Source organism: Schistosoma haematobium, chromosome 1, assembly GCF_000699445.3.
Source record: "Schistosoma haematobium chromosome 1, whole genome shotgun sequence".
Classification (NCBI taxonomy): domain Eukaryota; kingdom Metazoa; phylum Platyhelminthes; class Trematoda; order Strigeidida; family Schistosomatidae; genus Schistosoma; species Schistosoma haematobium.
In genome coordinates this window covers 24,395,867-24,423,663 of record NC_067196.1, presented here as the reverse complement: position 1 = coordinate 24,423,663, position 27,797 = coordinate 24,395,867, and the positions used below count along the sequence as shown (strand labels likewise).

General features: G+C 29.8%; 2 protein-coding genes across 2 annotated transcripts in view; one reads left to right on the top strand and one right to left on the bottom strand.

Annotated features, from left to right (window-relative positions):
* MS3_00005728 (uncharacterized protein) overlaps positions 1-23,971 on the top strand; it is a 74,820-nt gene extending 50,849 nt beyond the window's left edge. The window contains exons 3-6 of the mRNA XM_051213817.1: positions 148-552; positions 2,247-2,416; positions 10,581-10,773; positions 23,894-23,971. Of these exons, the coding sequence (XP_051073498.1) occupies positions 148-552; positions 2,247-2,416; positions 10,581-10,773; positions 23,894-23,917 (792 nt within the window). The 3' untranslated portion in view covers positions 23,918-23,971. The remainder of the gene's footprint in view (positions 1-147; positions 553-2,246; positions 2,417-10,580; positions 10,774-23,893) is intronic.
* On the bottom strand, positions 14,576-18,354 carry LAMC1_28 (Laminin subunit gamma-1). Its single transcript, XM_051213828.1, has 3 exons — positions 15,825-18,354; positions 15,657-15,786; positions 14,576-15,456 (listed from the first exon to the last, which is right to left on the bottom strand). The coding sequence occupies exon 1, from the start codon at positions 18,275-18,277 to the stop codon at positions 17,978-17,980; it is 300 nt and encodes a 99-aa protein (XP_051073499.1). The 5' UTR covers positions 18,278-18,354; the 3' UTR covers positions 14,576-15,456; positions 15,657-15,786; positions 15,825-17,977.
* Positions 23,972-27,797: the final 3,826 nt, after the last annotated feature.

Here is a 27,797-nt window from a genome sequence, read left to right as displayed (position 1 = left end):
CACCATTAAAAAAAGATCTACTTTATTCAGAAATATTTCATTTAAAATTCTTATAGTTTATTTAATTCTGTGATTTATCATTTTCGTATTTCAAATATTATAACGTTTCCTTTTTTTTAAATAATAATTAAAAAAACACAATTCTAGAAGGCGAGATTATCTCGTTTAACAGAAATGAAAGCTGTTGCAGAGAATGCATTCTCTGAAGGTAGAAAACGATATAAAAATAGGAAACTATTGGAGCATCATAAATCAAATGTAAATGTGATAGTAAATAAAGATAATACACAAGAAGTAAACGATATTGTACAAAATGATGAAATGAATAATATTCAACTTCTTGAGTTGAAAAAGTACAAAGCTGATGAAGTACAACAAGAAAAAGATGTAGAAATGTTCCATAGGCATGAAGAAGAACATATAGAACATATACAGAAAATGGACCATGCAGGAGGAGAACGAAATGTTTCAACTGAAGAGGATACTGAAGATGTTCATGATTTATTTGAACAACAGTACTATCATCTAATTGATTGTTTGCAACAAACAACTGTAAGTTTTTACTTTTATTTTTTCAGGTTCATACACATATTTGTAAATATTTATTGTCTAAACATACCTATATTTTCGTGTTATTGATTTATGGCTGATAGCGAAATCCAGGAAGCTCATTTTGATCCATCTATGACTTAGTTGCATGTACCTACACTCTCATTTTGTTGGTTTACATATTGGGACTTCAACTAAGTACTTTTTGTTTCAAATACCTAAAGCGTTATCCACTGAGCTACTGAGTTCAGATAGCTATTAACTAATTCAATAGATATGAATATGTTTTCAAACTTTTCTAATTTTCTATTGATCAGTATTTTGATCACCAGAATAATACACAAAATCGCTTTCAATAAGTTTTATAAAACTACTTCCTTAAGATTAAAAAATTTCATCATTTACGAAAAAGCCGTTACTGATTTATTCAACATACATTTCTAATTCAAATGTATGCAACCAGAACGATTTATATAATTCATTTAACTTAACGAACCATTGAAAGCATGACATTGCTGTCTTCTTTAATGCATAGTCTCAAATATTTACTAAAAAACCCTGGTTATTATCTCCCTTAGTCTTGAGTAAGCAATATTGAGTTTAGCCATTTGGTTAAAATGACTTGAAACCAACTATAATATGCACATATGGTTCATATTTTACAACTGATCTTGATGAAATATAATCCGCTGTTTCGATCCCACAAGTATGACATAACCGTTAGCTAATTACTGGTCGGTTTTTTAAAAGGAAAACTGCGTTAAATTTATGTAATAATTTCCGAACAATGAAATAGAATAGAATAAATACCTCATATCAGTGCATTAATGAATGCCATTATTAACGTTTCCATATCATTATACAGGATCATTAATTATAACCATTGAGCGAAGGAGAGAAAAAAAGCTAAAATTAACTCTCAGAAGCAAAACAATAGATTGTGAATATGTGAATTATTTTGTGCAGTTTTCATCTATTCACGGCTTATTACCTGAGGTCTTAAACTAAGGGAAAATTTGTTGTGGTTGTATAGCATTAGATAGAAAATGTGTTGATTACCTCAAAACTTCGATGAATTTAAATAATCCGCTATCAAATTAAACTATGGTAACTCATTCGCAATCGAAACAAAGGAATAAAATGTGAAACGCATTAAAACGTAGTTTATTTGTAGTATCTGTCTAAATGATTGATTTAAACAAAGATTTAACTAAACGAGCATTGGGTTATCCTCAGCTTTCGTAACGTTCAACAATCGTGTTAGACCAAACAATTCCAGTTATTTTCCTATCCAGTTAATTAGTGACTGCTGAATATTAAACTAAGATTTCCTCACTGAAGACTTCATTTTAAACGTCTGAAACTATTCAAAACTATCTGCATAGATCAGCTAAACATTACTAATGAAAATCATGAATAAGTGGAAAGTTGAAGCATAAAACAAAGTCTTTAGTAAAACGTACACCCTCATCTAGATTATCCACTTAACAAATGAACAGTAAGACCGTGAAAATTGACGGTGTTAGTGAATTTAATAAATATTGAAAATGCAACGGATAACTTCAGTCACCAAATATGAGGTGTATTTCATTGTCTATCTAAAATGCATTAATGAACAAATAAAAAATAGCTACTGAACAAACCGAACTAATTAAATCCATGCATCTATGAATTGATTTTATTTTACTTTATCGTAGGGTCTAGAAGTTACTGAATTTAATAAACTGACATCAAGTGGAAATAACAATCGAGTAACAAATATTAAATTGAACACCAGTGGAAAAAATGTACAAAAGCCTAAATCTTTTAACAGTACAAGTAATTCGGGTGAATTACAAAGTCAACCAATAAACATGGTACCAGTGCGGTAAGTTTCCTAACGATTATACTATCATTTACAATGTTACGTTTAGAACGGAAGATACTTACAACAATTAAATCTTCTTTTTCCCCAGATTTAGTAAATCAGTGATTTGCTATCTACATAAATATTATAAACCTGGACAAATTAAGCAGTATTGCTTATAGTTCGAAAATTTTAGGTTGACTTTTATTGATCTGTAAAATAGATTTATTTAATAATAGAAATAACAATTATGTTTATTCGTTTGGTTTGTTAAATTATTCTGTAACAGTTCATAGAATTTACAAGTAATTTACAGACTGACGCAAATTTATAGACAGCGAAATAAAATTTTAAAGTAATTCAAAACGGAGAGCATTAAGGATTTATATATTTATTTACGGTTGATTAAGCATAACGCATATGTTTTAGTTATTACGATGCATAATATATAAAACAGTGTTTAACTGACTAGACAGTGTTTGGTTGTCATGCACAGTGGACGGGATACCGTTGACCTAGATTTCGTGCCATTTGGGACTCATCGTCAAGGTGTAACTGTAATCTTGAAGTAACTGATGCTCCCTGTGGAATTTAAACCCTGATCACGTGGTTTCTCATTGTAAGAAGTTAGAAATAAGGTACACGAGCTGATGGTAAAATTTATTTACTGCATACCAGGTTATTTTCATTAGTCAGTTCTGCGTTCGAATCTCTTTTTATGAAACCATTATAACTAGGAGTCCCATATTGATGACTGAACTAACATAAATATTTCTCGCTGATAATACTGTAGTTAATAGTAATGCACAAAAATTTCTCCAATCATCATAATAAGTGTATATTTGAATGAGTGTTTCTTACTGTAGGCACATTATTCACAGTAAATTTATAAATAAACTCAGTTATACCTTATTGAATGATGATTTAACGTAAAATGACATGTACATCCCAACTGCCCCTAAGCACCTTGGTACGGCCGGGAGTGGGGAGAGTCCGCTCTCCCTCTCCAAATTTTCTCATATGGCCACGCGTATATAGCCTCTGCCAGGAAAGTCCTACTCGCTGCCTTCTCGTTGCGGGGGTGTTTTGTTTACAAAATTGAGAGGACAAAAAGTGAATGTCCGGCGCATTACCCGGGTTGGTGGACATGGAGAGTCCACCTATGGGAGTTGGAAAATCTCGATCCAAACCAGTGGTGCACATGGGCTCCAGGACTCTGAGGGAACAAATGGCATATGAGCCAATTATTGGTCACCGGCCACCATGGGACTACATCTCCTTACGCGGCTCGACTGCCTTGTGGATCAGACCTTTGGTTCAAAGGCTCGGAGTGTAGCCCCCTGACAAAACCACCTGCTCTGTTTTGGGCACCCGGTCAGTATCACATCACTCACACGAATCAAGTGAGATTTATGTGGCGCATATGTATTTGATGCCTCCTTGTACCTATATCTATGTGTTCAAATAATAATAATAATCCTTACTAAATCTGACTTATTATTATTAGTTAAATGAATTACGAAAAATACCAGTTATTTACAAGTTATGTAATCATTTTAATAAAACAATTGATTTACATTGCAACTAAGATTAGATTATATAATGTTAGTTACCTATTGAGATAGTAATTATAAGAGCATATAGTAAGTCCTCGATGTTCCATGTACCGGCTATAACAAAATTTATTTTGAATAATTTAGTCACCATAGAAAAAATCATCTATTCTTTATTTATCTTTCGTGATTATTAAAATAATAAGACTTAACCTAATTTTATTCTTTTCTTTTCTTATGTATTGATTATTTAATGTTACTATTTAAGCAATATTTGATTGACCGACATGTTCTGTAATGTTTCCTTTAAATCAGAATTAATTATTTTTTATTATAATGGATTGAAAGGTGTAACAATAGAAAATGACATTTTATATCAAACGAACATTCTATAAATAAGTCAGAACATTATTATGTTCATTCTATTGTTTAATGTTAATGAAATTTAACAACCTAGTAGAATTTATGTTGAAAAAAGAACGTTTTTTATCATGCTTTATCTTTATAAAATAAATGTTCTGATTTCTGAAAAAAAAACATAAGAGGATAAAACTAGTGAAATATTTTGTTTCAGTAGTTGAGATTATGAGTCATTTGAAGATAAATCACCATGGAAAACCTGGAAGCACTGAATGACCGTTTTGTCTTAGTATGGGACTCGTCTACAGTGTTCATTTATGATCGCGCCTCGCGAGATTCGAACCCAAGACCTATCAGTCTCGTGCATGAACGCTTAACGTCCAGACCACTGAGGCGGCATCCAACGGTGTTAATGTCTATCTTCAACTAATCCACAAAATTGGGCGCCATGTTCGCCATTGTTTTAATGAGTTATTGTCTCACAACACACCCGGTTCAACTCCACTGTTCACTGCTTTTCACTAGAACTCCGGAAATACCTCATGAAGCCAGTCACTAATGAGCACATATTTTTGTGAAATTTCTCGAAAAGTATGTAATTCTATTTAAAGAGTAAAATATTCTTTATAACCTAGTGAATATGAAAAGTAAAGAAGTGTTGGCGAGACTATAATTTATGAGCGAACTAATCAGGTATAAGAAAACAGGTCTCAAATTTTTGGGCGAAATTCACTCATCCATTTGACGAAATAGAGTTTGGGCTTTATAGTCGAAGTTAGTTCGTGATGAAAACCCAAAATCTTGTTCCTAAACCTAATCATCAACTGTAAATCATGATTCTAATTCCTCACGCTGTTTTATAACCCTCATTTTGTCGTAGTTATTAGGTCAACACTCTCAAGGTCAATTAAGCGTCGCTCAAAGGTCGTCCATAAATTATAGTCTCACCAAAGTGTTAAATAGTTCGAGATATTTAACTCGGAACGCTAATCCTAGTTTGCGTTTGTATAGTGTTATTAGTATGGCTTATTTGATGTCTTAAGAAAATTGACTCTCATTATAGAAACTTTGAGTAAATCATTCTGTATCGTTGTTGAAGAATTACTGCATAACTGCCTGAATTACAATTAACATGCTATAGGACAATAAAAATCTAAAGTCATAGAGTTAGTCGTTATTTCCTCCATACAACCATCTAATAAAGTATCAAACTACTAAGCTTACACTACAGATTCATTGGTATAGTTTAATTCGCACAAAAGATTAAATCTTATGGCTTAGCTCTAGTAGATACTGAAAATTCGAATTCATTTTGTTAATATATTAAATGAATGTTCATAGAATTTTAACATAACGGATAAACAGTCATATAAATCATAAGATATATTAATGACTACTTAAACTACTATTCAGTTTGTACCATTTGATATTAGTTAAAATCAATTTTTATATTCAGATTAAATATTCTCTATATTACTTACTAGTAGTAGTAATAATAATAATAGTGATAATAATAGAATAACAGATTAATTGTTTTTTATTATTAATTCCCTCTTTTTCTAAAAAAAAAACAAAAAAAAATTGCTTTCATTTTATTAAATAATGAAGTTTCATAGAAATAAACAAACTAATATCAAAAACAAATGTTTATTCATTATGAGTATTTTTTTTTCTCCATTTTAATTCAATTTATCATAAACTTATTTATTTCAATGTACACAATGATATTCAAATATAGTTTACAAATATATAGCTATATATATATATATAGAACGTAAATATTGACTCTTGACTGATAAATATTTGTTTTAAAAGTCAATATTTGTTATGTGCATATCTAATGTATTTCTAAATGTACAAATTCAGAGTTTCCTTGTTGTTGTTTATTTTTCCATTTATCTTTTATTTATTTTAAATATTTCTAAAAATAATTTTCATCACAAGTTGATTTTGATTAAATAGAAACTTTATAAAGTTATAATAACTATGTATACATGTTTTATTTTAACTGGAAACTACTCACCAGTATAAAAGTATCAGTAGTTTCTTTTTTGATATTTTATTACTTGTTGTTAACCCTGGTTAATAATGTAGGTTACCAATTTGTGAAACACTATAAAGATAATGTATAATGATACTTAATCTGTGAAACTATTTACTTTTTCCATCTTCACAAGTTGTTTTTTTATCCAAAAGTAGTATAACATATACTATATTTGATGAATTAGATAGACAGATAGCATTAAAAAAAAGACTTTTTTTATCCATAAAATATCTGAATAACTTTTTCTATTTCGTGGAATTTTAATACATTCAGTTGAATATCATCTTTTGAATAATTTGACAAATAGCTTATAAGTGAATATACCTTTGTATCAATTAGCAAAAAATAATCCAGGCGATCATTATGAACAATTTAAGTACAAAGAGAGTTCATTTGTCACTAAATATGTCACGTAAAACTATGAGAACCCAATATTCACTAATAATGTTTATATTAATTCCATAATGTTTATATATATATATATATATATATGCACATATAATGATTTCTACTAGTGAAATTAAAAATTTAATATTTCACACTTTGATATCAGCGATTTAATCTGGACAATCATCTCCATCTTTGAAGTTTCTCTTTTCGATCCATGATAAGTTATTGAGTTAAATGTGTGTGGAATGCAGCAAGTTCCAATTATATCATGTGTGAACTCTATTACTCAACATAAGTATTTGACTAATTATATGTTCATAAACAATTCAACACTATTGTTATTCTTGTAATTATTAAAAGTTATTTTATTTTTTGATGAAGATTTTATGAATAGTTTTTAATACTGTCATATAAAGAGCTTCCTATAGAAAGATGATGATGCTAAATCACTCAGGAAAACGAAAATAAATACAGTCGAATGAACTACATTGACTGTTTACTTAAAACCATGGTTTCTTCATAGATGCTTAAAAATAATAAAATTAGTCTTGATAGGAGTTTTTCTGTTAGTTACTAATGTTCTTAACAATATAAATTTGAACAAAATCATGTAGTGTCAGGAAACAAACAATATCTTATTCAGTGATAAGTTATAACTCTCTTAAATGAAACAGATAATTTATTGATTTAGTACATTATATCAATATATCAAAGTATTAATTGATTTATGCCGACTATTAGTTCACCCGGTACACTAAAATTTATTTATTTGTCAGATATTCAAACTATTAGTATATTTTATTGTTAATTTTGATGTTATCTTAATCAGTGTTTGGTGATTAAATAATTCTTCATTTGTAGTTTTCCTTTATTGAATCATAACAGAACTTTCTTCCATTGTAATAAGTAATAAAGAGTAGATTATTACTTAGTCATAACTAAAAACTTTACCAGTGGCATTAATCAACATTTTATTTATCAAGTTATAATATTAAGTAATAATAATTATGTATTGCGTATTGAATTTTTATTTTAAAATTCTATTACATTATCTTAAAATATGAATACTGTACATGAAATACTTTAATTGCATATTTTCCATCAATTATCTCTTACAAACTTTATTGTTTCTCCATTTCTGTTGTTATCATAATAACGCCTTGTTTACATCCCTATTCTGTTCAATTCAAAATTCTCAAACTTCTGCTGCCACACATTTCACTTTCCATTGGTCTTACATGCTAATTATATCTGTCGACATAAGTAGCATATACCTTAATTTGAGTTCTTTGAATTTTTTAATTTCAAATTTGAAGATGGAATAACCATGCGGTTTTCATTATTCTATTTATATACAGGTGTAAGCTATTGTTTGTTTCTAATACTTCGTTCAATTAAAACTTTTGGACAGTTTCTTTCAATAACAAATTCACTATTCAATAGATTTATCATAAATTTAACAGGAATTATAACCGTTGTTTACTATGTTTCTTTTTTTCAATAAAATATTTAACTTTGATCACTGTACGAGTAATAAATGATGTTAGTGTTCATTAGCAAACATTTCAAAAAAATACATCTATGTGTATCTTGGTATTTAACTACAAAGAAGTACATCAGTATATAACTGACATTTACTGATCATAAACTATTAACTGTTTATTGACATGATCAGGTTAGAATTAGACCTAATAGTTAGAAATTAATTCCACTGGAGAGTGAGTAGTCTGTGATTGCTATATCTTTCAGTTGTTGACTTATTAAATTATTTCTAATATCTATTTATATATTTAAAAAATCACTGAATCTTTACCTAGATCGTATGTTCTAGCTTGATAATCCATTTTTATGAAATAAATATTTTGCATTGTATATCATTAGTGAACTATTTTCAATGTTCTTTAGTAAACTTTTTAAAACAAAACATTTCAAATTCACTTGGTGTTGTTTTACTTGTATCTTCCCATTGTTATTTAGGACTGCAGTTGATCAGTCCCATGTTCGTATATGTGCATCCTGTGCGGACTGCCTCGATACAGCCTGAAATCACAAGTTTTTTATGCAAAGATGGATAGTGGCTAGAAGTGGAATTCAGGATGTGCGTTTCATCTTATTTATAACTCGTCAGATGGATGTACGTGCATCCCAGAGTTGATGTTTACTCCGGGACGTGATGGCGTTTCAAGCGAACGGTACTGGGTTCGAGTCCCAGAGTGAATATCAACTCTGAGCTGCAGGTACACTCAGCTGACGAGTCCCAAATGGGACGAAACGCGCGTCCTGCATTCCACTCCTAGCCACTAACCATCTTTGTCTAAAATAACATTTATTTTATAGTTGAAAATAGTACCTTACGAATTCATCATTATTTATAGTAATAAACAAAATCAATTAATTAAACGTGAAACATTCCAGAAAATTAATGACTGATTTTGTTAAAAACTTATTGAAACTACTTTTGTTTTCATATCACATCGTATTCACATTGTGAATGTCAATACAACACATAAAAACTAACAATATTATTTTTAACCAGAACGTCATCAAGCTTTATTCGAATATATTTAAATATTTATATATAAAAATATTAAACTGCATAGTTATATAATCTATTTCATTATGATCATTGATTCATCAATTGCCTTAATTGGTTTAATATTTTCATATGTTTCTCTCATGTGAACAAACTATACAATCAAGCCACAATCATTAATTTCCTCTTATGTTTTAGGGGGGGTATACTTTGCCTTATTTTTTTTCTTCTTAAAATTCAATTTTCAATTTATTATACTGATTGAACTCAACGTATACCAGCAACAAAAATATATTTTAAAACTTGTATTATGAATCAAACTATTATTTACTGAACTAATATCTGTCAAAATGTTCAAGCTGAAGATAGCTGAATGTTATTTCAATAATTTCTACCAAATGTTTTATTGTCAGTATTAACATGATTCATATTTTTAAAGAAGAAATTGTTCTGTTACAGTAATAATTATTTCAAAGATGACGGATATGATTGTAGTATTAAATAACATCTGTCAATCATCATGGCAACATATTACAAAGTGATTGGGTTGCTCTGTTTAATGACTACTGAAAAGTACCATACTCAGGTTAAGTTGAAATCTAACTTTCATGTTTGAGTTGGCGATTACATCTATCGACATGATAGTATAGTAGTACTGTCTGGCCCACTCACATTTTCCGTTGTTTACATTCACCTCCATAGTGGAATTTTTGTCACATTATACACTGAAAACATACTGATTTTAACAGAAGACATTAAAAGAAATAATTAAAACCAGGTTACAAGTGATAATATCAGAAAATCAACTTATTTTGAATTGTCACAAAATGTTTCCCTAACAGACGTGATTGTAACTTTCAGTGTGGTATTTCTGTTAAATATTTCTGAATAGACTTGAACACAATGGATTTACCAACATGTTAAAGTACTAATTCTATCGATATGATACTTACCACGTAAGCCACGTTTAATCATGTTTGTAAAAACATCTAATGAAAACTGATATTAGTAAAATTTATGATATTTATCTCTTTCATTGCTGCGCAAGCAACGCATGTACGTAGTAATTGACCACTATATGACCATACAATAGTCATACTATTTTATTTTAAGAAAATATTTTTCGTTGCTTATAATTTGTACTGTTTTCCTAGCAAACTTTACAAATATACTAGGAACAAAATACCACTAAGAGTGAGATTTAATAATAAATTTAGCAAGCAGGGTTGTTTAATTTAGCTTGTTATTTACCCCTGAATTAATAATAATAATTGTTATCATTGTTTTAAAACCATTATATTCTAGACGTAAATTGATGCTACCACGTTTACGTCGATTTTCAACATGTTGTCATCGGAGAAGACGTTATATGGACAGAGATCGAACTAAACTATCATCATCCAATGCTGGACAAACTCATTCCTCCAATCCACATCCTGATCATAATTCATCGAAATACCCTTTGGTATCGGTCAATAAAGCCAACAGTGAAGAAATTGTAAGTGCAAGTTGAATTGATAAAAGAAAACTAAGAAATTTTCACGGCTGACATTTCGTGGTCTTCATCTTTATTTCATTAAAATAATTATTATTATAGAATAGATTAGAGTAAGTAGTAAACATTTAGATAAACTAATAAACATAATTGTTTCTTACGTCAAATGATTTTCAAGAGAAATCTGTTATCAGAATGAGGATTTATGGCGATACTCGTAATTTTAACAGTTGAATCATTGAGTCGATCTAAGCTAGACCATCATGGAAAGCCTGAAAGCACTTAACAGCCGTTTCGTGCCAGTGTGGGACTCTTCAGCAGTATGCATCCACGGTACTGCACACGGGACTCCACTCCAGAGCCTTCGGCATTGCGCGCGAGCGCTTAGCTCCTGGATTACTGAACCGGCATCCAACGGTGTTAATGTCTAACTTCAATCGATCCATGATCTTTCTCAATCCTTGGTCCGCTTTCTGAGATGGATAGCTGTTTACACTCGGATGAAGGGTTGTGCTAGACCATGGATCTATTGAATTTAGATATTAACACAGCTGGATGCCGGCCCAGTGGTCGCGACATCAAACGTTCTAAGTTTTATTCCCACGTGTGGGATCGTGTATGCACACATCTGTGAAATTTGTTAGTTTATAAATTCTGTTCGTAAAGAATGTTGTCATTGTTAAAACATTTAGTCTTGTAGTTCCTGATGATTAATGATAAATTTACAAGATTTATTTAATTATCTTTAATCCAATATGTACTACTAAGACCAACTAGTGAAAAAACATGTCTCTCTTTTTGTTTAATCAATTACTTCTACTCCTAACAATCCAGTCGTTTGTGATAATTCTTTTATTTGCTTTACTAGTTTGAGATGTTGAAATATTAGATTGGTTTATATTAATGACTGGTTTTTATGTTGTCAATGTCTGACAGGTTGTTAACCGTACATATCTGCCTACTGATTTTCAGTGGTTTTGTTCTTAAGCTATCACCTTATTTTTTGTCAAATCAAATTGTGAATTGCCATAATACGTTAATTTCTGACTCATCCTTGAAAATGTTTCCAAAATCAAGAAGTATCTCTTGTCTTTTAAGTTTCACACAATTCTAAAATTTGTAATCATGTTTTATCCAAACTCTAACTGGATAATGGTTAACTAAATGATGATAGAATGACAGTTTGAAGGTAAGGATAAACTACACTCTCATTCGTAGTTTTGATCTTGTATCTGGCTAACAATCAAAATGAAGCAACAATTATCATGTAAATCATCGTAATTCATTATGGTAGGTGTATTTCAGTCTCTATCATTTTTGCTGGCTTACATGAAAAATGTAAAGTTGTCTGCGATGAAACTACCACATCATAATGCTACTGACGTGTCAACTGTAGGTCAGTTTGTCATTGTTGTAACGGGTGAGACTGCAGATTTTGATAGGAGCGTACTATCGATTGGATCAATGACACGTAAAACACGTACGAACGACCTAGAGTCCCGATTGGCTCTGCTTCGCTGTCTTTCCCAGCCAGTTGAGTCCAGAACACAAGTCTTAGCCTCTGAGTTATGAATCATTATATTTTCAGACATACTCTGTTTATATACCAAACAAACAAACCACATCGTACCATAAAATGGAAAACAACATTTGTACAATATTTAACAAGTGAAATAAATACTGGCCAATAGGGAGTGTGCATTTAAAGTTCAAGGCCACTATTAGACTTAACATGATAATTATTGTTATATTTTTCTGCACATCCTAACAGTCATAGTGCAAAAAAATTACGACATAGCAAAAACCACACCTCCATTAGAAATTATTTCAAAATATCTAAAATTGAGTGACTAAATAAACAAAAACAGGATTATAATTACTGACTACGATTCACTTAGATAACTTGATAACGTAAAGTTTATCCTTAGCCCAGTTTGATTTAATTTGATAGAACATTGAATAACTGTTTCCCCTAATAGCACATAGATCTATCTAATTTATGAAGTAGTTGGTTCTATACATTAATTCTAGAAATTGTGACCTTGGTGTGTGACAGTCTATTTTTTGAAGGTTACAATTTGATGGTCTATTTTAACCTATGATAACGATCTTAATGCATATTTATAAATTTTATAATTATTCCTGGTTGTCTCTATACATATGGATTTCACAAAATATATGCAATAAATAAACGAATCAATCAGTTTAATGTTTTGAAATACACTTTAGTTTATTAACTATAGCAATTCACTACTAAGTACATTCTTTGTCATTTGACTGAATCAAATTATGCATACTGAAAGTAATGTAAATAGAAATGTTAACGATGAATCCAGTTAATGATTAATTATAGCTGAATTTATAACAGTTTTACTCTATACAATAAAGATGTTTTTTTAGTTCTCTGTTATTTTAAACTTAATAATGTTATTAATGATGCATTTACGATCCCTGAAACACCGATAATGCGTACTTGCATAACTTACTTTTTCTAATGATGTTGACTCGGATCAATCATTAAAAATATGTTATATGTCTACAAAAATGTTAAAAAATGGGGTCATATTTCTAAAGTCAGTAAAATATGTATAAAGAACTTAAAATTTCAACTTTGTTAACAAATATGTATCATATTTCCATAAATCAAGTTCAACATACATTTTATGATTAGTATATAAGGTCAGTGAAAACTGTTTGTTTATTGTAGATTACATCACAGACCGACTACAGGTAAGTAATCGCTGAAAATCAACATTTTTCATTCACAACTTCACAAGAGATCCAACCTGAAACTTTTAGACTTTTCAGAGAACGTAAAGCCTTCAAATCATTGAGATGACATCTATTAGTTTACATTTTTTTAAAACAGGCAATTTTATAAATGGAGCAATCACCATTTAATTCTGACAGTGATACCCATATTATGCCCTACATAGTTGATATTCACTGGTCACGGTGCCCATTATCAACTAATTTCGGTGTGACTATAATTTATGGATAACTGAAACGAATTTCACTCCGAAACCCAAAACTTGCTATCCTTAATTTCATTTGTTCGTTCATAAATTATAGTTTCATAGAAATCTCACTCAAAATAAAACATACATACACACGGCAACACTTACTTACTGTATTTCTCACTTCATCGATAAATTCAGTAATTAATTTGTTTTTCAAGTTATACTTATATATTTCTTCATAACAAAATAATGGAATAAACATTTATATTAGTTCCAGTAAGAAATAAAATACACAAACCATTTGTTTTCACATCAATCATATGAGTTTTTTTATTCTTCCTAATAATGATAAAATCTATATTACATAATTCTTTTTACTAATTTCTTTCCTTACACATTTGTGGTCAGTAATGTTATGTTATTGTTATCATCATTAGTTGTCCTTATTACATATAATGTTACTATGTTATTAACATCTGTTATTTTCTCTCATGCATAGATTCATTGACGAAATTCTATTTTTCTATGAAATATTAATAAGTCAATTTAGGTAAAAAAAATGACTAGTTCCAATATCTCTTGTGTTACACTCGATCTATTCTTCTTTTGTTAAAAACAAAACGTATAAGATTATTTATTTGTTATTGTTTAACATAAAAATAATAGATATATTACCAATACTTAAAACTACAGGTAATTTTTTAATGCATTTTAGAACGTTTAATGTTAACTTAATCATAAAATAGACTCACCAAATCTATTAATCGTTTGAAAGGGTTTTATACAGATTAGTTAGATTTGTAGACAATGCTTGTTAAAGACTAATCTCATTTGGAGAGTTGAGAATCAAAGTGAGATCACCAATTATATTGAATAATCGTTATACAAATTAATTGGAGTATTGTGTCATCTGATGCAGACTTAGTAATTTTAATAGTTAAGCGTTTACCGCAAGACCTGAAGGTTCTGGGTTCGATTCTTATTAGAGCCATGGATAGGATTTTCTGAGTAATCATTTACTAGGACTAAGCACATGTCGATTATTCCCTAGTTTCCAACGGTATATTGCATCAGGTTGATCTCTTGTTTTATTGTGAAGTGGTTCCGCATGAAATTAAACTCAGGACTTCAATTATAGTTCAGTCAAAGTTATGGATAATCGAACACAATTTCCTTATTCTTAACTTGTCAAACTACATCAATTGTAATATTTTCACCAAATGCTTAAGAACCCATCTCCAGTCTAGTCGCTAGGGAGTATAAGGTTTATTACCATAGTCAATTTAGTATTAAGGACGAAGTTGTAAGCCATTTTAATGAGAAATTTAAACAGACACTATAAATATATAAATAATGGTATCATGATAATTAAAGCATTCTAAAAGTGTGTGTAACTTATCCTACGTTTTAATTAAAGATAGAACGCAAACATTAACTATATATGTATGGCTGTTTTCTATTAGAGTTGAATTATTGATAAGTTATGAAAGTTCATCAAAATAAATTACTTAAATCGAATTAGATATAAACATACCACTTAGCAATCATTATTCTAGGTAACCAAGATGTGTATTTTTTTGCACTTATCATTTTCATTATAAATGAAATTAATTATTCACACTTATAAAGTTTTGATGTTTACGGTTTACTATACTTATTAGTTCTTTGATATGTTTTCAATGATAAAGCATTCAGTACACAGTAAGCTTTTTATCATGAAGTGTACCTGAAAATAAGATTTAAAAAAAACGTTTGATCGTTACCTGGATTTAATAACAAATAAAATACCATAAACATTACCTTGAACATTCGAATTAACTAGCAAAATAATTTACTATAAAGATATTTTATTCTAAAGCATTCACTAAATCATATTCAACACTTTTTGTGACTCAACATAGATGGATGACAGAACTATATATTTACTTATTGGCAACAAGTAGAAAAATTCCCAAGAATTCATTGAATAAATTTAGGAAGTAATATGGTATACAAGGTGGTCTGCTTGAATATCTGAGCTACCTGTTCCTGCCATCTTGATATTTCAGCAAGTTATCTATTTTCTTATTACATTTAACACATTATTATGCTTACTAGTCTCATAATCCATTCAGGTGCGTTTGTAGAAAGTGTACGATATTGCGTTGTACAAAAAATAAAAAAGCTCAATCAAAGATTTCGCGGTTGCTGGCAATATGCATCGAAAAGAATGCACATTATTCAGATGTCGATTCCTGAACTGTTAACGTCTAACTGGCGGTAACTCACTATTTATCCCAAGGATCGATCGAAAAATAACAAAAGGAAACTCAGTGGAATACTTTGTGCTGAGAATTCTGTATTGTACCAAAAATATAATGTTGTATAAAGCTAACAATAATAATAAAATTGAGAAACAGTATAATAATAAGAAGAACAGGAAACATTAAACTTAAAGACACCCATTGTTTTCGGATTGATGAATCATTAAGTAGTTTTCATTCTCATACTTCTCTGGTATACGAGTATAGATCAGATTCTGTCGAGCAAATTTCATCGTTACCACTAGTCCAAGTAATATGGCATAGGGTCCACAATGTTTTAATTTTAAATACTTGAGGGTTGTTAGCAGGAAATCTTACCAAGAAACCAAGATTCATGATTTTTTCCCAACTACTTTTAAACATCTAAAATCTGCTTTAACTCGTAAATGCAATACGTATTCTATTTAGAGTAAAGTAATTTAAAAACCATAGGTAATCAACTATATTTTATCATAAACTTATATTCCCAGTATATAAGGTACATCAAAAAAACAAAGCAATTAATAACAGAAGTTTAAATGACAGCCCAGTGATGCACTCTTACTGCTTAAAGGAAGTACTAATGCTTTTTTTTTGAAAAAAAAAAAACAACTTTAAGAACTTTTTTCTCTCTATTTTGCTGTGACATCTACTTTACTTCACTTTTTAACTATACAGTGTGTCTGTCCACTTTTCTTACATTTTAGTTAAAGAAAAAACAGAACGATTTTTTTTAAAAAGATGTTTTTGTGTCTAATAGCAACTGATTCGATTACGTAACTTATGCTTTTCAAAATTTCTTCCATATTTTCAAAAATGTATCTGTAGAATATTTATTTCACAGTGAAACTGTTCTGAACAAAATCTTGGATATTAAACCGAATTACGATATCACACATAGTTACACTCTGTATTTGTAAAATATGAAAATAATTCATTAAATACATTCATTGCTCATTTTTCTTAAGTTTTCCTTTATAAACTCTATCGTTCTTTGATTCTTGTTGTCATTTTGATTACTTTCTTTTTCCTGTCTCATCTATTAATTTTTCTTTTCTGTTCGTAAGAATTCTACTCTCGATCCACAATACATACAACCTAGATCTGTCCGTACAAGTAGTGCACACCATACAACTACTAGTTGCTTATGTATAAATATTATGAGCATGCTAGCGGGTTATGAAGTAAGGTGCAGTTGTTTTCTTTGCTATTCACACTACATCCCTTAGTCTATCAATATGTATTTCAAACTTTTTAAATATTTATCTGTCTCTGTATTATTATTTAACAGTAATGCGTATTTGTATGAATGAAATTGGCCAATTTCATTCAGGTAACTAAATAAATTTGAATACTATAAGTCCAATGCATAGTGCGTATTTATGTGAGCGTGAATTGCCAGTCACATTACACAAATCAAATAAAGACTCACGGGAATATTAGTAATATTCTCTGCTTAATTAAAGCAATGTTCTAGATTGGTTATACTATTACAACAATGAAAAATTGATATAGCAAGCAATCGATTTTAGACTGAACGATTTTTTTAAGTATGTATACTTAGTCACTTACTTGCGCTTATTACTCCATGTTTACATAGGCCGCTGACCGAGATCCTTCAACCTACTCTGTCATGAGATACCCTCTCCAGTTGTTGCCAAGTGATTTTTATGCTCTTATTATCTGCCTCTGATTTCCGAAGGAATGTATCATTTTATCTTCCTCTTTACGTTCCCATTCACGATTCCAAATTAGCACTTGCCTCGCGAGGCAACTTGATGATTTCCGTAATGTGTGTCCCATCTACCTCCAACTCCGATTTCTTCTCTTTTATAGTAGGTTGTTGCTGATGGTATTCAGTCAGCGGACAATGTGTAGACAAATGTTCATAAATACCCGTACATTTTTGATGGTGGTTGTAGTTGTTCTCTACGTCTTAGCTTCGTACAGCAGAATTGATTGACATTAGTATTGAAGATTCTGATTTTGATATTGGCATTCAGACATTTGTTTTGAGTTCCATATGTTCTTTAATTGTAGGAATGCTACCCTTTCTTTGTCAATCTTTGCATTTACATCTTCATCAGATCCTCCTTGTTTATAGATGATGCTGTCCATGCATGTGAAAGTTTCCATATCTTCCAGAACTTCTCCATCAAGTGTGATTGCGTTAGTGTTGACTGTGTTATGTTTCAAGATTTTGGTTTTTCTGTTGTATATGTGGAGTCCTACTGTTGTAGAGGCCTCTACATTGTCTATTTGCATATAAATATATAGTTATATATATATTCATCTAAATTATATATACAAGTAATCTGTAATGCTCTAATAATCAAATATCTCAAGAGTTTTATCAAAACTATGTCTGAAAATATCATTGAGCTGAATTCATTCATTTGTTCGATATAAATCATTTAAGTTAATTAAATATAGTTAGTTATCACCAACAATTAGTATTATCAATAATAATGGGTTTGTAAAGATTGTAGAATGTTCAGTTTGTTTGTTTCGCAATTTCTTTGTTTTATTAAAATGTATGGAGCGTAAATTATATTTACATTTTTCTTATATAATTATGAATACTTTTACAGAAGAAGAAAAAAACAAAAATTTTTATTTATTAACCATTTTGAAGATAAAGTACAGTCAAGTTACTTTTTCTATGTTTAATAAACAAATTAATTGAAATTTGGGTAGTTCTAGTTAGAATCTAATGAAAAAACAAAACTTTTAATAGTTAATTATTAACACAATACAAAAAACTAATAATCTCTTTTTTTCTTAGAATAAAGTTTATTTATATAATTCAATTATCATTTTCCATTGATTGGCAAGATCATTGGGTTCCTTTTTTATTTTCAAAGGAAACGGTTTATTATCAGAAGGGATTTTGTAGAGATTTTAGTCATTTCAATAGTTGCCATCATGAGTCAATTGCTTGCTCGCAAGACCAGTAGGTCCTGGGTTTGAATCCCATGAGGTGAGGTCGTGGATACGCAGTGCTGAGGGGTCCTACAATAGGATCAAACGGCCATCTAGTGCTTCCAGGTTTTCCATACTGGTCTAGCTTCGATTGACTCATGATCTTAACTATTGAAACTGTTTATCATAAATGAAATACTAAATTCTCTACATTATTATTATATCAACTAGTATCAAATTAGCTAAGTGATTAGTACAGGTAAACCAATTAAACAAAAGCTAAGAATATTAAATAATCTTTAACTTTGAAAAAGATAGATTCTTAGTGAATAACATGTGTGATCAGTAGTAAATTTTGTTGTTTAAAGTAGTTAAATATACAACACGATAATGGAACAATGTCACATTACCGATAATAATGTCGTTAACCAAGTTTTTAAAAAAAATTAAAGAATTTACAATAAAATATCACTAAGTAGTAATCATGGTACTTTTAATTGTGTAACTCACATTCTCTGCCACATAATACACTTCTAACCACCTAAGGTAGAATTATGACTATTGAATTAATGGATATATATGATTTAATCAACTACTTATAGATAGCATCATTATGACAACTGTATTAACATGAACTTATATTCTGATAACCGAATATAAGCAATACAATTAGCCAACGTTGACTAAATGATGATTTAATACTTAGTTATTTCTTATCCAAAAGAGTATTCTTTCAAAATCTATGATGATGATATAAACATAACAAGTATAAATATATACCTTACAAAGAAAATTGGAGTGTTATTAGTTAAAACTCTTGTTTAAAACCGTTGTTTAGCAACTGATTAGATGCCTTAGCTTTATTTCTTTTTTTTAAAAATTAAGTATGTGATCATAAACTTTATCGACTAGTTTAACAGAAGTTAATATTTAGCACCATATACTGATATTTCTTTCGCTTATCATATGATTAGTATACTATTGTTTCATTGTCTAAAGCTTTGTGTCTACATTCAATTGGATGAATGTACATAGGATGATTATTACTTATTAACTAAATAGTAGATTACATTTCACATGTAATCATTATCAATAATGAATGTTTCGTCGCTTTTTAGATAATACGCATCATTTGTATACATGACAAAACTTCCTTTATCTTATTCTAATGTATTGATATATCAAACTAATGTTATCCAACTCACATTGACGTTTATTCCTTAACTTGACAATAATGATGACGATGGGATAATAGATAGATATATAATTTGTTAAAGATTATTTTCCATTTTATGTGACTATTTCCTATGAATGTCAATATCATTAGTCACACATGTCCTTGCTCTATACATGAAATAAATTGATTTTGGATTGTTACGTGATATAACTTCCATTATCTAAATAATCTAACCTTATATGAATTATGCACAAACGTAGATTGAATTGTAATTTTGACAAATAGTCAATCAAATGGAATATTTTTTGTCATATGTGGGTTTGAGAAGAAATTAATCTTGAAAACAGGAATGGAATTCATTCGAAATATAAGAATTCTATTATAAGACACAAATACTGAGTCTTCAAACCATGATGAAACTATTATTAGTAGTATTAGAAATAAAAAATTAGTGTAAAATAGAATCTCTTTGAAATGTGATAGAACAGATGTTTGATCAATCTCGAGTGTTCAACTGAAACAAGTTTTTGAAATATTAATCTCGGTTGTTATTTACTCAGTGATGTCACTTTTGTCGCTGGTGATCTTCAATGTATTTGAAAATACAAGTTAAATAATAAAAACTTAGTTATTGTTGGTTTTCGTATTGGAGATGTCATGTTTGCTTACCGAATAACACTGCTACTGATAGGTTGATTTATTACGTAAATAAATTTTATTTTTATTCACATCAAAATCTATCATGATATCTCTGTTAAAGCATATCCTAATAATTCATACATTCTTATAAGCGAAAAAAATAACAAAAATTTCAAATAATAACAACTGGAGCGTTCGATATCATACATTATCTGACCGAAGACTCTCTTTGAGCATTTCTATTAGTTAACAATTGACATTATTGTTTCGATTAATGTGGATGAGCTCAAAGTTTAGCTCTACTAATTTCATGTATTAAATTCTTGTTTGGCAGTCTATAAGTTTTTCAAATGTCAAGAACGACGTATTTGTATCACCACTATTTTTCAGAGCAGATTAGATTCGTCCTATTTAGGGCTCGTCAGCATCCCAGAGTCCCAGAGTGATCATCAACTTTGGGATACAGACACATCCGGTTGACAAGTCTCGAACTGGATGAAACGCGCGTCCTGGATTCCACTACTAGTCACCATCTATCTTTGCCTATAATCTCTTTTTTTTAAATGGTAATTTATAGTATGAAACAAAACAGGAATGTCTGAATACTCGATAAGTCAAAGTTGTAGTTCTCATTAATTTGTGAGTTTTTCCTAGTCGTATTACTTTTTCCCTTACAAACCATTGTTCATAGTTATTTATCAGGTGTACAAAATAGTTGAAGTATTCTACCTTTCCTACTGATATTCTCTTTCTCTTAAGTTGTTTTAATAAAAGAAAATCGTCTGTTTATAAAATAATGTTTTTCTTGAAACTGAAAAAAGAATCTAGTTGAATTTTAATAATTTTCATAAATGAATTTGTGAACTCATATTAAGGTAGATTACATAAGAAATAGGGCATAAATGATGTTAATTCATAATCACTTTTACTTATCAACTATACATTGGATATCAAGTTCAACCATAATATTTTTAATTTTTTAATATTTTTTCGATGTTTAAAATAAAACCTACTGAGCAACTATGATTTGTATCTGCAATATTTGAATTCATAAATCAAAGTCAGACATCCATTGAAAAATTGGAAGCACTGAAGGGTTGTTTTGTCCTAGTTTGGGGCTCGTCAGCAGTACACACCTGCGATCCTGCACGTGGGACGCGAACCCAGAACCTTCGGTCTCGTGCACGAACGCTTAATCACTAGAACACTGAACCGGCATCCATTCGGATATTATTTGAAGTATTCACGTCATATACCTACATTTTATTCAATTTCTTTCCTTAAATGTAATGAAAACTTTTAATATAAAGTATGATATTTAAATCTATATAAAAATGAAGAGTGTGTGATAGTGGTTGATTTATTTAAAAGTTAATCGAATAATTGTTGTTTCATTTTGATATACTTTTCTCCTATAAGTTCCAATTAAAAGGATTAAATATTTTCTGTTAAGATGAACTTGACAAAATTCAAATTCATTTAATTCAATCTCATTTTAATCTCACTGCTTTTCTACACACATCAGATCTTTCATTCGAACTGCTTTTAAAACCAATATCTATTCTACTGATTTATATATGTTTCACAATCTACTTTAGTCATTCCTTTATAGATAAATTTATAAATAATAGTAACATATTAGATTATTTTTTCTGTGTACAAAATAAACAACAATCAACCGTTTCACGAATCAATTGAAGTTCAAATAAAACAACACAAAGAAAACTGTTCCCAGTAGTAGTAGTAGTAGTAGTAGTAGTAGTAGTAGTAGTGAACAGAACACGGGTGGGGACAATCGATTGTATTTAACGCCAAATTACAGGAATTGTTAATAAAATCTAACAATCATATAGTAAATGCTTAGTTTGCAAAATGTCCACCAATTGTCTCAAAATGAATCAAACTTCATTGTTCTTGCATTTTCATACAAATTTCATCCTGTTTGCATTTTTTACTGTTCGATCCTCATGTCTCTCTGCTTCCAGACCTTCTGTTCACGACTAACATCATAGACTACTTATGTCAAGTATCACACACCACAGTAGTAGTATACAATATTCAATAGACATTTCTAAAATAAATAACGGTGACACGGTTTTTAAATGAATAGTTAAATGTAATTTTATACCCATTTAATAAATATGCATTGTTTATCCAAATAAAACTTATTTACTTCTTAATATATTTTTTGTAAATCACTGATGACTATTTGAATTAGAATTGAAATATTCAGTAAGGATTTTTATTCACTAGGCATAAATTTTAAAGACTAAATCTATATAATAATAAGAAACATATTTGATTATATTAAGTTACTCAATTTATTTGATAGTAGTGTCTTACTGTTACAATAACGATAGACTTAATTTCATATACTCGTCCTAAAGATTTGCTTTGCTGAGAAATAAATAACATAAGAATTTTCATCGACAAACATATGATGGAGAAGAAAACAAGGACAAAGATACCCACCGTCCATAAGAAGGTACTATTCATAAAACTACAATTCATAAATGACATCATTGAAGAAATCTTGACTCAGAAACTAAGAAGAGCTATACAAAAAAACATTTAATGCTGCCAGATTAAATGCCATCTTCTACAACTATCCCAAAATAAGAACAGCCAACAAAGACAGACTGCCCGAATTTGCCAAATCTATGTGTATCTATCGTTTCAATTGCTCCTGTGGAGCCAGTTATATTGGGCGTACAATTCGGCAAGTCCGTCATCGCATTACTGAATATCATCCGTCGTGGTTAAACAAAGGACAGGTAAAAGTGTTTAAAAGTTCTATTCTCTCTCACTTGGTTGACACAGGTCATCAAGTCGAATTGAATAAAGCTTTTAAGAAGTATATTTGTTACCAGTTGTACTAAGTAACTACCAACTGATCATAAATCAATTCTATAGAAAGGTTTTTAAAAGGTCTAATGTTTTCTCACTCTGTATTCAGCTCAATTTACAATGGACTAAACAAATTTAAAAGTTTGTACGATGATTATAAACCTATTAACTGATTATCTATTCGATTATATGGTAATTAGCATTTATTTCATGACTAAATTTTAAATATTTTTTCTGAAGCAAAATTAACATGATATTTTCAGAAATATTTCTCATCATTTTCATTTCATTGACAGGCTTCCACTTCATCTGAAAGATGATAGCTCAAATTATTTCAGTTCTGTATTGAAAATCCACTTGGAATTTATTTACCAAATCAACATCTGGCAATGATGATGATGATAAGGATATAGAATGTGCTGGTCAACAGATAATGTATTCATTTCCTTTCTGTATAGCACTATATATATATATATATATATATATATATATATATATATATATAAATTGTTTTCTAATTATTCTCTAATTTAATATATCGAGCATTATTTAGTTTATTTTTTAATAAATTCATCTACCTACCTACCTACCTGCATACTTACTTAATTTAACATGGATCATTTGATAATGAACACGTTTACTAGTAAAGATCATTCAATCATTATCTATATGTGTATATTGATCATTTCGTCTCAATCAACCAGTATATCCATTCTAGTCATTTACACACACTTCTTTTTTAAAAATCAATAATGCAGATATAATACATTTATGTATTCTTTTCTCTCTTCATATTGTTATTATATTTTTTCAACATAGAATTTTGATAGTTTATTGATAAATTTGAAAAAACAAACAAAAATAATGAAACAATATTACACACAAAAAAGGGGAAAACAAACAAACAATAACTATGCTCATTGTTTTCCATTGAAATTGGATCCGACTTATTGATTAAGAACTATTGATTTTCTACACACTATTAAACATCCATCTATTTATATATATATATATATATATATATATAACTTCTTTTCTAACAAGATTTTTCTACCTATGCAACAATAAATATAGAAATATAAGCTGTATAATTACTCGCTAACCTTATATAGATAGATTGTGTTTTTTCTTTGTTCTCTATATATAGTAATCGTATTAAAAGAATAATTATTTATTTTGTTGATTGATTTATATAAATGAAAAGATTTATGAGTGTAGGTTGATATTACTTAGAGAATCATTCAAAGTGATGTAGAGCATTAGATATATTTATATTGTATCTTAGTATTCAAATGTCTTAAGATTGGTTCACTAAGGACACAATAAATAAATTGCATTGAAAAGCTTAAAAGTTTGTGATGAATATGATACTTTTAAATAACTGAGTTTTGATAAAAATAAAAATTCATGAATTAAACATCAATTATTTCACTGTATAATTAATTGGTTTCGGCACTATGGAGTGCCTCAGAAGATAGTCAATGTCATACGGAACTCCTATGACGGATTAAACTGCAAAATTGTGCACGGAGGACAATTGACAGACTCGTTCGAGGTAAAGAACGGTGTCAGGCAAGGTTGCTTACTCTCACCCTTTCTCTTTCTCCTGGTGATCGACTGGATCATGAAGACGTCAGCATCTGAAGGAAAACGCGGGATACAATGGACATCTAGGATGCAGTTGGACGATCTGGACTTCGCAGATGATCTGGCCCTTCTATCCTAAACGCAACAACAAATTCAGGAGAAGACGACTAGCGTGGCAGCAGCCTCAGCAACAGTAGGTCTCAATATACACAAAGGAAAAAGCAAGATTCTCCGATACAATACAACATGCACCAATCCAGTCACAATTGACGGAGAAGATTTGGAAGATGTAAAAAGCTTTACATATTTGGGCAGCATCATTGATGAACAAGGTGGATCTGATGCAGATGTGAAGGCGCGGATCGGCAAAGTAAGAGCAGCATATTTACAACTGAGGAACATCTGGAATTCAAAGCAACTGTCAACCAACACCAAGGTCAGGATTTTCAATACAAATGTCAAGACAGTTCTACTGTATGGGGCAGAAACCTGGAGAACTACGAAAGCTATCATCCAGAAAATACAGGTGTTTATTAACAGTTGTCTACACAAAATACTTCAGATCCGTTGACTGGACACTATTGGCAACAACGTACTGTGGGAGAGAACAAACCAGATTCCAGTGGAGGAAGAAATCAGGAAGAAGCGCTGGAAGTGGATAGGACACAGATTGAGGAAGCACCCAACTGTGTAGCAAGACAAGCCCTCACATGGAATCCTGAAGGCCAAAGGAAAAGTGGAAGACCAAAGAACAAATTACGCCGGGAAATGGAAATAGACATGAGAAAAATGAACAAGAATTGGATGGAACTAGAAAAGAAGGCCCAGGACAGAGTGGGTTGGAGAATGCTGGTTAGCGGCCTATGCTCCATTAGGAGTAACAGGCGTAAGTAAGTAATATATAATTGGTTGTCTAATGTTTACAATTATAGTTATCTCACTGCAAATATCATTGAACTTTATAGGTTATGATATCTCACTGAAACACTGGAAATCCATTTAATCGAAATTAGAATGACATAAAAATGTAGAATAAAATTTGATTCATAAATTTAATAAAATTGATTTTCACAGGTAGAAAAAACAAAGTAAAAGATGACTAGAATTCCATTGATTTTTTATCGATCAATCATCTTTTATAGAATAAATAGGTATTTACTAACAGTGGAATCCAAGGCATGCATTTCAACATATTTCAAACTATGATGGATATACATACATGTCAATGTTGATGTTTATATTAAAGCTATAACCCAATATCTCTCATTTAGAAAGCCAACAACTTATCCACTGAGCTACTGATCCCAGCCAAATGGATGTGTTGGTCATAATGTTATTAGTAAGTGTTTGAATTATTCCACTGTTAGTATTCATAAATAGTCTCTGTTGGCATATGTAGATTTCATGTGAACTACTTCTATGTAACAAGTTTCGTCTCATATTACGCTGCTAGCTTCAATTCATCTTTTCTTTTAAAACATATAATGAGAATAGATGAATCAAGGCAGTTTGCACAAGATTTGCGTATACCAGAAAAGACTAATCCAAATTCAGTCCTGGATATCAAAAACAGGATAACCTTAACTTTTAATCATGGTTATATTAGTTACATTTATTTCATTCTTTATCAATAGGTAATTATAAAATTAATATGAAGTAAATATTAATTGATAGACAATAACCAATTTATTTAATTATACATGTAATTATTTCTCTTAATCTCGATAAACTGAGCAGTTTCCTTGAATTTCACTTAAACAAATTTGATAACAAATAACTCACTCGCATAAAAACCTGATATAATTGTAGTGAACAAGAATACCAGTAGGATAGTCGAATGTATTTAACACAAAATTACAGGACTTGTTATTAAAATCTAACAATCGTAAAGTAAAATGCTTAATTTGTAAGATGTTCATCAATGACTCAGACTTCATTGTTCTTGCATTCTCATACAAATCGCATTCTGTTTCCATTCTTTACTATTCGATCCCTTTGTCTCTCTGGTGTCAGACCTTCTGTTCACGACTAACATCATACACTACTTATGTCAATATAATTAGCACACACCACATCATTTTTAAGCAACCGTCAACAATGTATATATATATATTATAATAATTGATAAACGTCCATAAAATCGTCCACTTTTCACTAAATGATTAATATAATATTTCATATCATCCAAATACACTTTCTACCTATTTATCATTAAATGAAATTAATCGAACTGTTTCAATCAGCTTAAACTATGAGAACAATTTTGTACGTATTTCTTTGAATGACAACCATGTTAATTCTGTCAGGAATTACCAAGATAACTTTGTAAATTATATTTTGTATTATTATTTTATATAAATAGTAATTTAAGATAATAAAAAAGTTAATAGTTTATTAATTAATAAAATATAATGATCTACTCCTCAACATAATCAATCGATAATGTAAAAACAACAAATGGAGCAAACACTAATGAATGATTAATGAGTTCTATTTTATCATTATATTGTTTTAGTATATTGAAAAACTAGTCTCCTATTTTGATATTATTTCTAAACTTTTGCCCTCACAATAGACATATAAAGCATAATATGAAAAAATATTTATCTTATA

What these genes read in the sequence shown, in the direction of transcription:
- LAMC1_28 (XM_051213828.1), bottom strand. Translation starts at nt 18,277, where the DNA reads ATGCAAATAGACAATGTAGAGGCCTCTACAACAGTAGGACTCCACATA.